The sequence below is a fragment of the Penicillium taxi genome (genome assembly GCF_028828555.1).
Source record: "Penicillium taxi strain IBT 34144 chromosome Unknown utg000001l_segment0_segment0, whole genome shotgun sequence".
NCBI lineage: Eukaryota > Fungi > Ascomycota > Eurotiomycetes > Eurotiales > Aspergillaceae > Penicillium > Penicillium taxi.
This window is the reverse complement of record NW_026643203.1, coordinates 663631-677298: the sequence shown is the minus strand read 5'-3', so window position 1 is coordinate 677298 and position 13668 is coordinate 663631. Positions and strand designations below refer to the sequence as shown.

At 44.7% G+C, this 13668-nt stretch overlaps 6 protein-coding genes across 6 annotated transcripts; 3 read left to right on the top strand and 3 right to left on the bottom strand.

Annotated features, from left to right (window-relative positions):
* Positions 1–1228: 1228 nt before the first annotated feature.
* N7495_000252 (uncharacterized protein) lies at positions 1229–2355 on the bottom strand (the record flags this gene model as incomplete). The annotated part of the gene is made up of 2 exons (XM_057202922.1): positions 1229–1574; positions 2108–2355. 2 exons carry the CDS (start codon positions 2353–2355, stop codon positions 1229–1231), a joined length of 594 nt encoding a protein of 197 aa, XP_057066995.1.
* Positions 2356–4168: 1813 nt separating this feature from the next.
* Positions 4169–5024, bottom strand: N7495_000251 (40S ribosomal protein uS9; the record flags this gene model as incomplete). Its single annotated transcript, XM_057202921.1, has 4 exons — positions 4169–4459; positions 4588–4659; positions 4887–4909; positions 4979–5024. 4 exons carry the CDS (start codon positions 5022–5024, stop codon positions 4169–4171), a joined length of 432 nt encoding a protein of 143 aa, XP_057066994.1.
* A 315-nt stretch (positions 5025–5339) lies between these two features.
* On the top strand, positions 5340–5991 carry N7495_000250 (mitochondrial 54S ribosomal protein uL13m; the record flags this gene model as incomplete). The annotated part of the gene is made up of 3 exons (XM_057202920.1): positions 5340–5360; positions 5420–5801; positions 5867–5991. 3 exons carry the CDS (start codon positions 5340–5342, stop codon positions 5989–5991), a joined length of 528 nt encoding a protein of 175 aa, XP_057066993.1.
* A 369-nt stretch (positions 5992–6360) lies between these two features.
* On the bottom strand, positions 6361–7334 carry N7495_000249 (urate oxidase; the record flags this gene model as incomplete). Its single annotated transcript, XM_057202919.1, has 2 exons — positions 6361–7132; positions 7198–7334. 2 exons carry the CDS (start codon positions 7332–7334, stop codon positions 6361–6363), a joined length of 909 nt encoding a protein of 302 aa, XP_057066992.1.
* A 2700-nt stretch (positions 7335–10034) lies between these two features.
* N7495_000248 (uncharacterized protein) lies at positions 10035–10273 on the top strand (the record flags this gene model as incomplete). The annotated part of the gene is made up of 2 exons (XM_057202918.1): positions 10035–10137; positions 10170–10273. 2 exons carry the CDS (start codon positions 10035–10037, stop codon positions 10271–10273), a joined length of 207 nt encoding a protein of 68 aa, XP_057066991.1.
* A 1322-nt stretch (positions 10274–11595) lies between these two features.
* Positions 11596–13261, top strand: N7495_000247 (MFS transporter; the record flags this gene model as incomplete). Its single annotated transcript, XM_057202917.1, has 6 exons — positions 11596–11706; positions 11758–11778; positions 11832–11861; positions 11909–12601; positions 12649–12751; positions 12804–13261. The coding sequence occupies 6 exons, from the start codon at positions 11596–11598 to the stop codon at positions 13259–13261; spliced, it is 1416 nt and encodes a 471-aa protein (XP_057066990.1).
* Between the last annotated feature and the right edge of the window lie 407 nt (positions 13262–13668).

The window sequence follows — 13668 nt, the reverse complement described above, 5'->3', positions numbered from 1 at the left end:
TAGTCTTTCTATCGTGATAATTGGAAACATCTTCGCGACTCGTGATTGATTGTCCAGCACCACAGCGAGAATGATACATAACATTATACCTTCCAACTATCTGACAGATGATTGAGCCTCCATCTCCTCAATTCCCAAGTAAACATGTACCAGAACCATAATTCAATAGGCCATATCTAGGTGTAAATGTGCCAAGGTTGGAGGAATCCAGCATAAAAGGTGGCCGGTGTTGGCCCAATCCGTTCTGGAATGATAGTACACCAGGCTAACGCAAAAGAGACATAATTTTCAGTATTTTCATAAGGATATTTCATCACAACTGTTCCATCCATGGCAGTAATTGACCAAGGGGTGAGCGTCATGCTAAGACAGTCAAGCATTTGATCTGTGTGAATGGAGAATCAGCGTTTGTTATAGGCCGCACATTAAAAACAAAGTAAATAATCAAAAGACACTCACAGCTATGATCCACGATCTGATTTGATCCGCTTTGGCGCTAGTTCCGTACCCATCCCACCTGTTTACCATATGTAGAATTCCATGAAGCATCACTGCGGATGCAACTAGAAATCCGGGGTAAAAGTGGGGCCATATCGAGGCCAAACTCCACTCTTCTCGCTCTATTTCTCCCAGAGTCCTCATTGCTCGTCGTCCGTGATCATAGTAGGCTTGATCAAGTCTCTCTCGTTCATGCTGGACTTATCGCTCTTAGACAGACTGCCTTCCCAGGACCACGACTCAATATCGACAAACTTCAAATTGAAATGGGCATGCTAGATTGCAGAGGCAGCTAGGACATCATTGTGGTGGCCCTCTTTCCATCCCATGGTAGCCGAATGCTAAAGTTTACTTAATAGTCCTATCTTGATCCGTTACTTAATACTTTTATGGACATCATGTGCACGTAGAAGACAGGTATCTAACATGGAAGTTTTGAGATCCTTCCTCTCCAAATCTTTTCTGAGTTTTCACGAGTTCTAGACATCATGAGTGCACCTGAACGACCAAGTGAGGTTTTTTCCTATAGAGAGGGTACTAAGAATATCAATCATTATTCTTGCATTCTTGATTGTTAGGGAGGTTGGCATGTGGCATTATGGACTACGAAAAGTAAATCCGCAAGCCGTCGTAGTCCATAATCGCCAATTAGCCACAAAACCATCAGATTCACTAATTTACTTTGCGGGGGTTGTGATGAGTGAAACCTACCTCAGCCACTGGAATTGTATCAGAGGGCTTGTCCCCGATCTCCAGCTCTCGGCCTCGGCTGGTAAGTAGCTCTACCCGAGCCACCGTAGACCCATCGCTCCTTGTTTGTTAGCCAGACAAGCAAACGGGTCACTCTTTCCCCCAGGCGAGGCTCAATAGATTGAGTTCCCGCGCTCTTGGACAAGTCTCCATGGATTTCTTCGCTTTTCTTGTTGAAGAACCCTAGCTTGATAGCATTCAGGCTCTTCCCGTTCCGACCAATCTCAATATGGCGGACCAGGCCGTCATCGCCGTATGCGTTGAACGGCTTACCGTCGTTGATGCGTCCAACTGGGTTGCTCCCGGTCAGCGGAAGATCGCTGATACTTTTGCCGCTCTAGATCTTAGCACTTGGATCCGCCCAAAGTCTCTCAGAAAGCGCTGAGGGGGCCATTTCCTTTTTGCTTCGATTCCGGAGAACGAGATCAATGAAGGGTAGAAGTGAGGTTATCAATGATCATTTCTAACTAATAAAGGAGTACTTAATTAACACAAGATATGGCTGGAGAACAAAGGGGTACATCTGTTGACAGACTCAGAATCCTTGGGTGGATCAAGGCTATGCTTATATGTTTTAGTCTCCCATCACTTCTACTTCCAAGGTTTTCTTGCTCTGGGACCTTGACCTTGCATTGAAAAAGGCGGTGGGTGGTCCAGCATGCGCAGATAAAGCCGTGACGTTCGTCATACATCTCTCCGTATGTAGGGTTGCATCATACATGGAATTTTTAAAGCGCATGACCATGGAAATAATCAATGCGAATTCTGGCGGTAGGTGAAGTTCTCCCAGTAGCCAACAGGGTGTCAAAGTAATTGTACCCACAGAGCAATCAACAAAAGTGAGAACCTCAAACATTACAAAAATTCAGTAAAGAGATCTATAGACATGGCGATGTACTCCGTGAGCCAAACCCGGGATGCCGACCGGGTGGTGAGACCAGAAGCCGAAGTGGGGCCGATAGTGGCTTGATGGCTGTCAAAAGGACGACAAAAATTTTGACCCCTGGCGTCACTGTTGATTGGAAATAGGCCTGGTCTCAAACTGTGGAAAAATAAGGGGCAGTTCACGGAGCAGTAGAACAGAAGGGGTGTCGAGGAATTGGTCATTCGTTTTGCATGAAGTATGGATGCTGACAATTGGTGCTGACATTGGTGCTGACATTGGTGCTGACATTGGTGCTGACATTGATGCTGACATTGATTGGATGCTGATATTGGATGCTGATATTGGATGCTGATGCTTATCACCATTTCTCAGCATCTTATCTATCAGGGCCTAGAGCATGGCTCCGAGGTAGAATAGAAGCCAGGGATTCTTCTTTTGGACCGCTTCCAATGTGCCTTCATTTTGAGTTTGCTGAATTGGATGTCCTAGCATCTGTTTTGAATTCGTTCCAATATTTGGGTTGCGAGCTGCATCTGCGCCCTCCTTGGGAATTTGCGATTCGGGCATGATTGTCTTTTTGAAGAATGAATTGACGTATGGATTAAATATTGAGTCGATACTAAGAATCAATTGCTAATGGTTATCCATTGATAGTATTGGAGGTGTTGTAATTGACTAGATTTCAAGGTGATGGATAGAGAAGAAAGTCAGTATATACAGGGACTTCCTGTTATTTATATACTCCATGAAGCGTGGATTTCAATGGACCGACAATCGTAAAATTGCAAATCGCATGATCAAGATTGAATCAGGAGAGATCAGGCGATGAGATATAAAAAGAAATGAAATTCCTAGAAGGATCTATGCATAGCTTCGTTTCTTACGTGAATTGCATCAGGCCATGAAGATATCGACTGATCCGACGGGTCCAAGCACTGGAAACTTACACATCAGTCGAGCTAGGAAAGCTTATATTCCAATCCTGAAGAGCACTTTTGACCAGAAAGATAGAGAAGACAAGTTGAGAGATTAGAAGGATCAACCTCCAGGGCTTGGAATACATCGCATCAGCTGTTTTTCATATCAAAATGGGTTGACATGACATGGGTAGAGCGAACCTCGAACATAACTCTACTGTTAATAGCAGAATTTTGTAGTGGGCCTATCTAGCCAAGTACGGAGTAGGCAAAGCCCACAACCCTTCACACGTAGTGTCAAGCTGAATTAAAATCATCCGATATATAACCGGTGAGGGTTATCAAGTAGTTGAAGAGTATTCAAAGATGCCCTCTACTTTTTATGGTCCCAAAAGTGCTACATGCTAAAAATATTCCCAATAAGCACAGGATCTACTGATAGTTATGTGTACAGTCCTTATATCAGAATGGAGAAATAAGAGGGGAAGGAAGATAGGATAGATTGCCAGGGAGTTATGTGTATTCAACGAATATTTACAGGCAGAATATCATTTCCACCGAACCAGAACTAATAAGCAAACCTAGGTATCACCGTGTATAGCTGCTAAACAACAGTTCTGACGTAGGCGAGGTATAGAGTAGCCCCATTTGAAGCTGCCCTTGTACACGCGAGATAAGTGTAAAGACTATTCTTCCTGTTGCTCTCAAAAACTTGGAAGGTTTAAATAAACCTGGAATGTTCAATCGTAATACACATATTCAATTATCACATCTAACTAAGTACGGTATAATGGGTGTCCCACATCATCAATGGATGTATGCCATCTCGGGAGAACCCGCAGGACATAAATCTAGTACTCAGTGGTTAAAGAGAAATAAATCCCGGTTGATATAAGCACTTCTTCGGCGCGACCGCGGCCATGAAAGGGCCGGATCGCAATTTGACATCCGTGCTATGGAGAGAAAAGAACAGAACAGAAAACTGAATAATAGCAATTAGTCCATAAGAAATGAGAATAGACTACGACATCTTGAAATTCATATCGATATCATTTTTTGTGCTAACTCAATGCAGTATGAGAAAAGCCCAGTAAGACCCAAACCAAAACCAAGCACTTTAACGGTAGGACTTTTGGTAACGGGCGCGGGCACCACGACCTCCGAACTTCTTGGGCTCTGCGCGACGGTTGTCGGCAACAAGCAAGGTGCGGTCGTACTGGACGAAGGCCTGCTTGAGCTGGTTCTTGGAGTGCTCATCGACGTACTTCTGGTAGTATGCGACGATGGACTTGGCAACGGCCTGACGGATAGCGTAGACCTGGGAAGTGTGACCACCACCGGTGACACGGACACGGATGTCGACACCGGCGAACTTGTCAACACCGACGATCAGGAGGGGCTCGTAGACCTATTTGATGAACGTGTCAGAAAGCCAAATTTCGAGATAAAGCCGATGCCTTTGTTTTGGCGTATTCTCTTGCGAGATTGCTTTCATAACTTCCATGCGGTAGTTGGGTTTGGTGAAGAAGATCATACCTTGTAGCGGAGGATCTCGGGCTGGACCAGGGAGATGGGTTGGCCGTTAACCTTGATGAGGCCCTTGCCTTGCTGTAAATCGAAAAGTCTCAGCATGCTGTTATTCCATTCGTTTGTGGGTGTGTGTGATTTTCCCAATGCGCTATCCTTGCAGTCGAACATGCCCCCAGAATCTGATCAAAGGTCCATCCATCAAAATTTTGCCATGACTTCCACACATCCTCTCACAATAATTCCAAGGGGCAGGTTGACTGGCGTAGGGAGCGTATATATCGAAGGGTAGATTTGCGTCTTCATACCTTGCAGTGGGCGACAGCGGTGGCTATTGAAAAGTTGATCAGCAAACATCATCCTTCAATTCTAGGAATTAAATTCCAGAAATGAGACTCACCGGTCTTCTTCTTGCCGAAGCATTGCACACTCGGGACGGAAGCCATGGTGAATAGAATGGCCCTTGTCGGTGTCGATTTGGGAGTGTGTTGTCGCGAGAGATGGAAAAGAGTCGGCCGCGAATTCCCACACTACAGCGATTCGCCTGAATTGCCATTCGGTGCGGGTTTCGCTTATGTTACACTAGTACTAATTAGGTTAGAACGCTAGGGCTTGGTCACATGATTGGTATCACGTGACATGGAAAGCGCGGAGTTTGGAGTTCGAGAACTTCGGGCCCATTGATAGCAGGTTGAGTTGCTTTACATTGGTCCACTTACTCTTCCCCATACTTGCGCTTGTCATTACTCAACTCGGACATCATGTCGCAAACAGTTGGCAAGGTTAGTTCTATTCAATTCCCCAATACCCCAGCTTCCTATGGCGGAGGAACAAATAGTAGCTCAAAGATATGCATCTCCAGACCCGCCTGGCCTACTCCCGCACATGGCACTATGTCGATGCTGGTTCTGACCCCCGTTCCCTTGGTCGTCTGGCCTCGTCGATTGCCCTTGTCCTGATGGGTAAACACAAGCCGATCTACGACCCCTCGACTGACTGCGGCGACTATGTTGTTGTTGCTGGTTGCCATGACCTCCGGACAACGGGAAAGAAGCGATTCCAGAAGATGTACTATTCGCACAACACTCGCCCTGGTAGTCTGCGCAGCATGACAATGGATGAAATGTTTTCCAAGTGGGGTGGTGGTGAGGTCTTGCGTCGCGCAGTGAAGGGCATGTTGCCTAAGAACCGGCTGCAAGATCCTCGGTTGGCTCGTCTGAAGAGTGAGTTTACAGACTACAGACGAAAAGATTTCTGATTGTGGGAGACTAACATATATTATTCACAGCCTTCGAGGGTCTCGCGCATCCTTATAAGCAGAATATCGTCAAGTTCGGCAACAAATCTGTCTTGGGTCAGCTTGAAGTTGAAAATACTTTCAAGACCGCCCAAGAAACCAAGCCCTCGGCTTAAATATCGTTATATCTCCTCTTGTTCGCATATCCTCATCTACAACCACCACCCCCCTTCAAACCCAACTGAGTTTCAAGTGAACTTGACTGTGTAATTTATTTTTGTTTTATGATAAGCGCATGGGTGTGGAGTCCATTTTTTGTCAATTCCTTTCTGATTGACTCTCTTTCGATCTACTCTTTTCTTCCAAATGTCAATGACAGAGAGCTTCAACTACTTGCCATTATCCTGATATGTACTATAGAAAGAACCAATTGAAAAATAAGTATATCTTGAAACATTTAAACTGTCATTGGGCCATGCCCTGCACTGCCGGAGGTATATAGAAAGAGATTTATGTACAAAACGAAGTCATGCCTAAACAAATATTTACAGCTTAGCTTTAGCGCCAGCACGACCAATAGTGCACTTGATAAGACCGTTGGGGTTGGACTGGGGAGCGTAAACCTCAGCATCCTTGCCAGTGTTCTGGAGACCGTTGTGCCAGCTGAGATCAATCTCAAAGTAGTGTTTGTTGGGCAGCTCATAGGTCACAGTTTCAAGCAGAGGCTGCTTGGCAAGAATCGACTCGCCCATGTTGTACATGGTGGCCTGGACACTGGGGCTGTTCTCCTCAGCAAATGTCTTGAGGGTGATGTTGCGGGCAGTCTCCCAGGTAGCATCGAAGGAAGTGCCGACAGCCTTGACCTCAGCCAGGTTGGCGAAGTTGCGCCACTGCCAGTTGGCAGTAACGTCGGTGCTGAGAATACGGTCCCAGGTCTCCTTGAGAGTGGTGAACTCGTCGCGAACAAAGCCCCAGAATTGAGAGGCAGTGCTCTTGAGGACGGTCAGGCCGTTGATAGCCGAGTTGACGGTAATGCCCTTGCCCTCGACAACGTCGACCTGCACATTGCGGGTCTCACCGCCCTCCTTGATGAACGAGTGAGGGTGCGGCTTGCCATCGATTTCCATGCGCACCCAGCGGTGGGTGATGATGTTGACATGCGCAGAGTGGATGTGGCTGTACTTTTCGATGAAGTGGGTGCCCAGGATAGCGCCGAACACCTCTGGGGTGGTAACGGATTCTTGCTTGGCTTTGATGTAGATGGTATTCTTGATCGAGTCGGTAGCAACTATGACGCTGTTATCGGCCTTGGTGTAACTGTGCAGAGTCAATTGTTAGCTTACTGTCCTCACTTTCTCCTGGGTCATTTGATAAGGACTTACGAGGTCTCAATGTCACCCTCAAGGAGCACACAAACGGTCATCTCGACGACGGTCTGTATACCGGTCTTCTGATCGCGATGGACCTTGTACACGCGGACATTGTCCTTTCCGTAGCGGGCAGCAGCAAGAGCACTCATTGTGAAGGTTGGAGATAAGGATGAAGATGGGGCTGAAGGCAAAAAGGTGTAGAAAAGGTGTGAAAAGTTGCACAAACCGCTTGATAGAGTAGGAGAAATTGTGTAGATGATTTCTAGAGCAGCAGCGACCAAACTATTTATTCTGAAGGTAAAAAATGGGCTGATCGAACCGTACAGCGCTCAGTAGCGAAAGGTATCGGGCAGCTCCGATGCCCGTTCCCTTATCCCCACTGTTTCAATCTTATCGGCTGATAAGATGATCTATTCATTATGACCTAGATTGAGGATCACATATCAAATAAGAAGATAGTATCTCTTCGTCTCTTCATCAATTGTTACTATTGTTGATATTAAAATTCAACTTGGTTCAGAGTATAGGCCTTGAGGTTGAATTGTTCTTCTCGACTTCCCCCAGATTTCGGGGATTCTCAAATGCTTAAATTAGGTCATCTATTTTCCGAATGCCGAATACCGAAAGTCCGGCGTCCGAATTCAAATCCCTTTTCTTTGTTAGCTTCGTATCCTGATGATGTTCAAGCCCTAGCCTCCACTTTTCGGCGATCTGCACCTGGGCAGCTAAGTGTGTCATGTAGATGACAATTGATTTAATGATCTTCCATTTATGCACATTTTAGGAGCATATAGTATATATTTGTGTCAATTTATGTTAAGGGTGCCATGAGATAACATTGTATGCTACCTGGGTAGGTAAACTGATACCTACATCCATCATGTACCTCATAATGCGACTTTGAGACTTACCGCCTTATGGTCCTAGCTTATTAAAGTGGGGCTTTGTCAAACTGCTGGTATTTTCATGAGCTTGTTCATCTTACCGCCTACTATATTTGTAATTCCTATACTACAATAATCCCACCTCGAAACTTATCACTATCTTTCTGCTTCTATAGATCTTTCTTCTCCTTCACCTAAAAATTGGCTATTCGTTACTACATGTTACAAGAGAAGAGTCTGAGGAGAGGGTTTGAAGGTGATGAAGATGAGATTGAAGAATTTGAAGATCAGGTGGACGTAGGTTTGTAGTAGATATCAGATCGAGTCAAGAATGGCTTCGGTCTTGAATCCAGACTTATCAAACGAATTTTATCATTGTATTCAATTATCCAAGGATCATTCTTTTCCAGAACCAAGCAATGAATGTCAATGCGCCTAGCTAACGTCCGTATCCAGTCAACAATATGGCCTAAAAAATCATACTCTGTCTGAGATCGGCTAGCGAATTCGCTATACCACTCTTCTCGAGCCCCTTTTTTCCGTCACCTAAAAAGTGACATGAATTGAAATTTTCTAGGCTGATCTAGTGAAGAATCGTTATTAATCCATCCTTGGTTTCCTGGAATTACAGGAGCCCAAGGCGAATTGTGAAACGCCGTGTAGATATGCTTTTAATTTGTGGTTCTTCTTTATTAGCCTTCGAATTGTTGAAGTCCTCAAATATAATAAATTTACTGCCAATATTCTCCAACAGCATGGTCAAATGAGTGTTGGTCGTTTTCCGAGACATCAAAGACTGTGATATCTAATTCTCCATAACAAACATGCGACATTTCTGGACGGTAGCTTGGTCTGATGGGTATATCTTGTATAGTATCTCCACATTCATTGAAGAAGGGTTGAATGGCCTGATGAAATTGTGCTTGAACATCTGCGACCGGCTCTTTTGGGAGTGTCTCCTGTAGAACCTCTTCGAAAACGGTAGCGTGTCAGTAAATCAATATCCTGGCTAAGTACGGAACCTTAGAAGCTAAAAATACCTATAAATAGTGAAATTCTAATACTATCTCCGGTATTCTTCTTATCTTTAGCCCAAAAAAAACATCGAGGCTCTTTTAGCCCCTGCTTTCCTATCTCCCACAACTGCCTTCGAAGAGTACAGAAAGATTGATGCACCAGTAGGCTCCGAACACTGAAAGAAATCCATTCCATATAGGAGTGGAAGCCATAGTATCGCCGAGGTAAATGATACTGAGTAATATTTCTCATCTGGTACCAATAACCATTAGGGCCACAAGAAATCCGCTGAGGAGGGCTCCTTCTTGATAATGCCAATGAGTTTTTGTGGGTATCGTCTATACGATTGATGCTTTCAGATTGACTCACGCTATATTTGGACTTTGTAGGGACTTGAAAAATAGGGTGACGTAGTTGAGGCAGTGTGGAGATTGGAAGATTGTCTGGAAGCTGTAGCCAAGAAGTTTCGGAAGATATTTGATTCAGCTGGACTGTAGGCCCAGCCCAAACATCTTTTTCCTGCCCGATTAACCATCTCTGCTATATGGTTTCAAAGATAATGGAAATCGACTTCAAGATATTGGAGACTAATTACTGCTCTGCTGATCTTGTCTCCAGAAAAGCAAACCAATAAAGAACGAACATTCAGAAGTAAGGTCCGCATTTAACTATTCTCTAGAGCAATATATTAAATTAGACTCGGACTCGGTGGTACCATCAATGCTGTTATAGATGGAAAATAAATTTGCCCACTCGGACTTCAAGCCTGCTGTCCTGTCAATCCCAGTTTGATGTGATAAATCAAACTCAAAGGAGACTATCTCAAGACAACTTTCAAAGTTGCCGAGAATTTAAGGGGAGAGCAAGCTTTATACAGCGGCTGTAAACAGCACTGACATAACCTAGGATCATGCTGAAGCCCATAGAGTATTGGAAAAGTTTCCAACTATGACCATCACTCCATTGGATGAGAACCATGATATCTTGATATGGCAAAATCCGGTGACCGTGGTCTACTCGAGCCCAGTAGAGTCTTTGAAAACCAGGCATAGTAGATATTAATCTCAAGGATTTTTGACATAGGATTGATTCTGGCCGGATGGCTCGCAGATATCAACTCCCGTGTGGCATTTGAATTGGAGAATGCTAAGGACCGGATTCGATGGCAGCTGGTCCACTTCTTTTGACTAGAAAAGTACGTTGCTAAGGCAAGGCGGGATAGTAATAGGTTCAGTATCCATCGATCCGAAGTTGACAAAGAAACGAGTAAACAGTGAGCACTGCAGCAGGGCTGCGAAATTTGAATAAAATTAAAAATTTGCAAGTTCAAAAATGCCAAAAATGTGCCGGGAAAATAACCGTTAACGTTAATACTAACGGGCGTAGCTTAATTATATTATGTCTCAAGTGGGGGGACATAGGTGAACAAAGTACAGTACGTAAAGTATTTAGTTACCTATACTAAATGCCAAAAATTCAAAAATTTATATCGCAAGAGATATTGTCGGTATACAGACTTCTAAGTTTTGCCGACCATCTAACATAACGATACCGGTGGACGCCACCTAGCTGCTGGGCATGGTGTGTCAATGATAAAATGATGACATTGAAGCCGGGTCTACCCATGGACCTAGATGCCATGACTGTCAACCTGTTCAGCACTAGATAGACATGTATTCAGACGAGCTTTTCCTATAATGAAAGGACCAGCTCCGTCATGATTTGACTCTCAGGAAGTTGACACTAGCTGTCAACTTTCAGAGTGTTCTAGTCAATTAGAATATGAACGAATGGTGCATTGATTCCAACTAAATAGCGGTTTTGGAACAATGGATGCTTTTACCTGGGTATGATTTTATCAATCATGAAACTTTGAAATGATCTGGGAATTCACATTGTACGCATACAATATGATCCCCGGGGCCAACCTAGCTACGTATCACAGCCCCAGAATTGTATCATCCAGGCTTGTTAGTAATTCCAAGATTATCCACACTGCCAATGGAACAAAGGTCTTTCAATAATCTGTTGTATTAGTTTCTTTGCATTTATAAGAAATGATCATTTTTATCCTTAGATGGCATACCTGCCACCTGGGAAGCTGGGTATCAATATCACAGATCTCAAAGGCCTGGAATTTTAAGGTTCCAAGACATGTACACCTGGGAAGTATCATGAATCTTCCAATTATACAGGACCCTTTCCAGGTCATTCCCTTCCAAGTCCTGGAGGTTCAGGGACTTCGTACTCCGGCCCCAGCGGCCAAAGCTTAGCCTGATTCATAATTCACGAATAGGATGTAAGACTGTCTCAAGGTTTTTGCTTTAATCCCGATCTGTTGCATTTTCAGGTCCGGGGGTCCTGGATCTTGCATAGAGAGACAAACTTCTTCAGCAGTTCGATGTTTCCCTATATCTACCTTGTCCCCGTGAGATTCCTGTCGTTTGTAATGAACCTTGGAATTTCATTGCGTTGCAGGTAACTGGGTCGGACCTCAGTTCTGTTTATCATGGAAACTACAGCTTTCAAGTTGATACCGCGTAGACGACCTCCATGGCTATTAGGTTTACGATCTTCGACAACATTCATCATTATAACAGTCTGGATGTCTACATTTACAGTATGTATCACCACCGGATCTGTTCCCTAAATGCTAACAGGTGTCTCAAAGGAATTCTTCCTATACGCCATGGTAAGTACTATAAACCCAGATATTCGTATTGGAACCATAAATAACAACCTCAGATCGTACCAGTGATGCCAACGGCACTGTCAGTATTCCTACAATCCTAGTATCTGCCAAAGACTAACGCCCCAAAAAGCATGACACGAGCAAAGGTCAAATACGAAGATCGTTCGTCCAACCCTTTCCAATAAAAAAGCCTACTCACAAAAAAATAGAAGAATACTGGATCAGTATCCTACTCGCAAGCGAAGCCGGAACAGCCCTCCTTTTCTGCCCCATATTCGGCTACTTCGTCGACCGAACCCGCACACGCAAAGCCCCATTCATATGCGCGCTCACCCTACTAGCCGGCTGCATGGTAATACTGCATATATCGCACTCACTGACACTTTTCATGGTAAGTAGAGCGTTAGAAGGCTGCGCGAGTGCATTGGCAGTTGTGTCGTCGTTCGCGTTGCTAAGCGATTCTGTCCTTCAAGAATATCTTGGTCAGACTATTGGGCTTGTGGGGTCTGCTATTGCGTGTGGGTTTTTGTTTGGCCCTTTTCTTGGCGGATTACTTTTTCATAATTGCGGCTATGATGCTGTTTTTTATGCTGCTTATTTGCTTGTTTTAGTTGACTTGGTGTTGAGGACTGGCATGATTGAAAAGAAGGTTGCTTCTTCGTATCTCAGCTCTGAGAATGGGATCGAGTTTGAGTCGGCGGAGCCGGGCCTTGAACAGAGGGATATGGGCTTTGCTTTGTTCAAGATTCTTCGGCAGCGCCGGGTTTTGATTTCTTCTTGGGGGCTTTTAGTGCAGGGTATCCTGCTGTCTGCATTTGATACTGTTTGTGGTTTCTGCGATGGCAAATGTTCAAGACTGACCTCTTACAGACACTTTCTATCTTCGTTGAGACGCGATATGGCTGGTCCACACTTGGCATGGGTTTGATTTTCCTCCCACTGGGTATAACAGCTTTCTTCCAGCCATTGTTTGGTTTGTTCCACCCATTCATTTCAAGACATTGTACTTACCTGTTCTTATACAGGTTCCATCACAGATCGCCACGGTGCTCGCATCATGGCATTCACATGTTTCTTCCTCCTATCGCCAGCCCTCATCTGCCTCGGGTTCGTAGAGAAAAACTCCACAGAATCAATCACACTGTTAATCATCTTACTCACCATCATCGGCATCTTCATCCACGCCTGCACACCGGCAATGTACGTCGAGACGCAACTTACACTAGCCGCTATGGAACTCAAGGATCCAGGTCTATTTGGGCCCAAGAGTGCCGTGGCGCAGGGATTTGGTCTACAAAGCATGTGCCAATTCGCGGGTCTATTCTTCGGACCGCTTTGGGGTGGATTTGTGGAGTATAGGTTTGGGTGGGGCGTTATGACGGGGACTCTCGGTGTCTTGACTTTACTCACTGCTTTGCCGATGCTTTGGCTGAGTGGTACTGAGATCCAGGACGAAGAAAGACAACCTTTGTTAAACTCGTGAACTTAAGATTTATGGACTGAACGGAGTAGTGGAGGAAGAAGCTGTCTGATAGTCAGATCTGGCAAGTAGATAGAGTTATGTCATCGCTTGGCCTTGCCCTTTTCGGGTATCGGCTGTACCTTCAACGTCGGAGGACTTCAGTAGAAAGTACATAGCCCTTATACCTTTGGTATAAGGGCGCCTGATATCCTGTGTATCTTAGATAAATAATCATTCATCAATGTCTTCTCTATTCACTCGCTCTTTGGTACGACAGGCTTTTATGAGAAGCTTTTCTCGTCCAGCCTGCAATGTTAGTAACACAATCCCAAGCATAGCCTTAAGGTCTAACTATCCAAAGACCTCATCTTCAATCGGCTTTCAAAGATCCGATCTCAGTAAAGGCCAATTCCAGTTCCAATCACCCA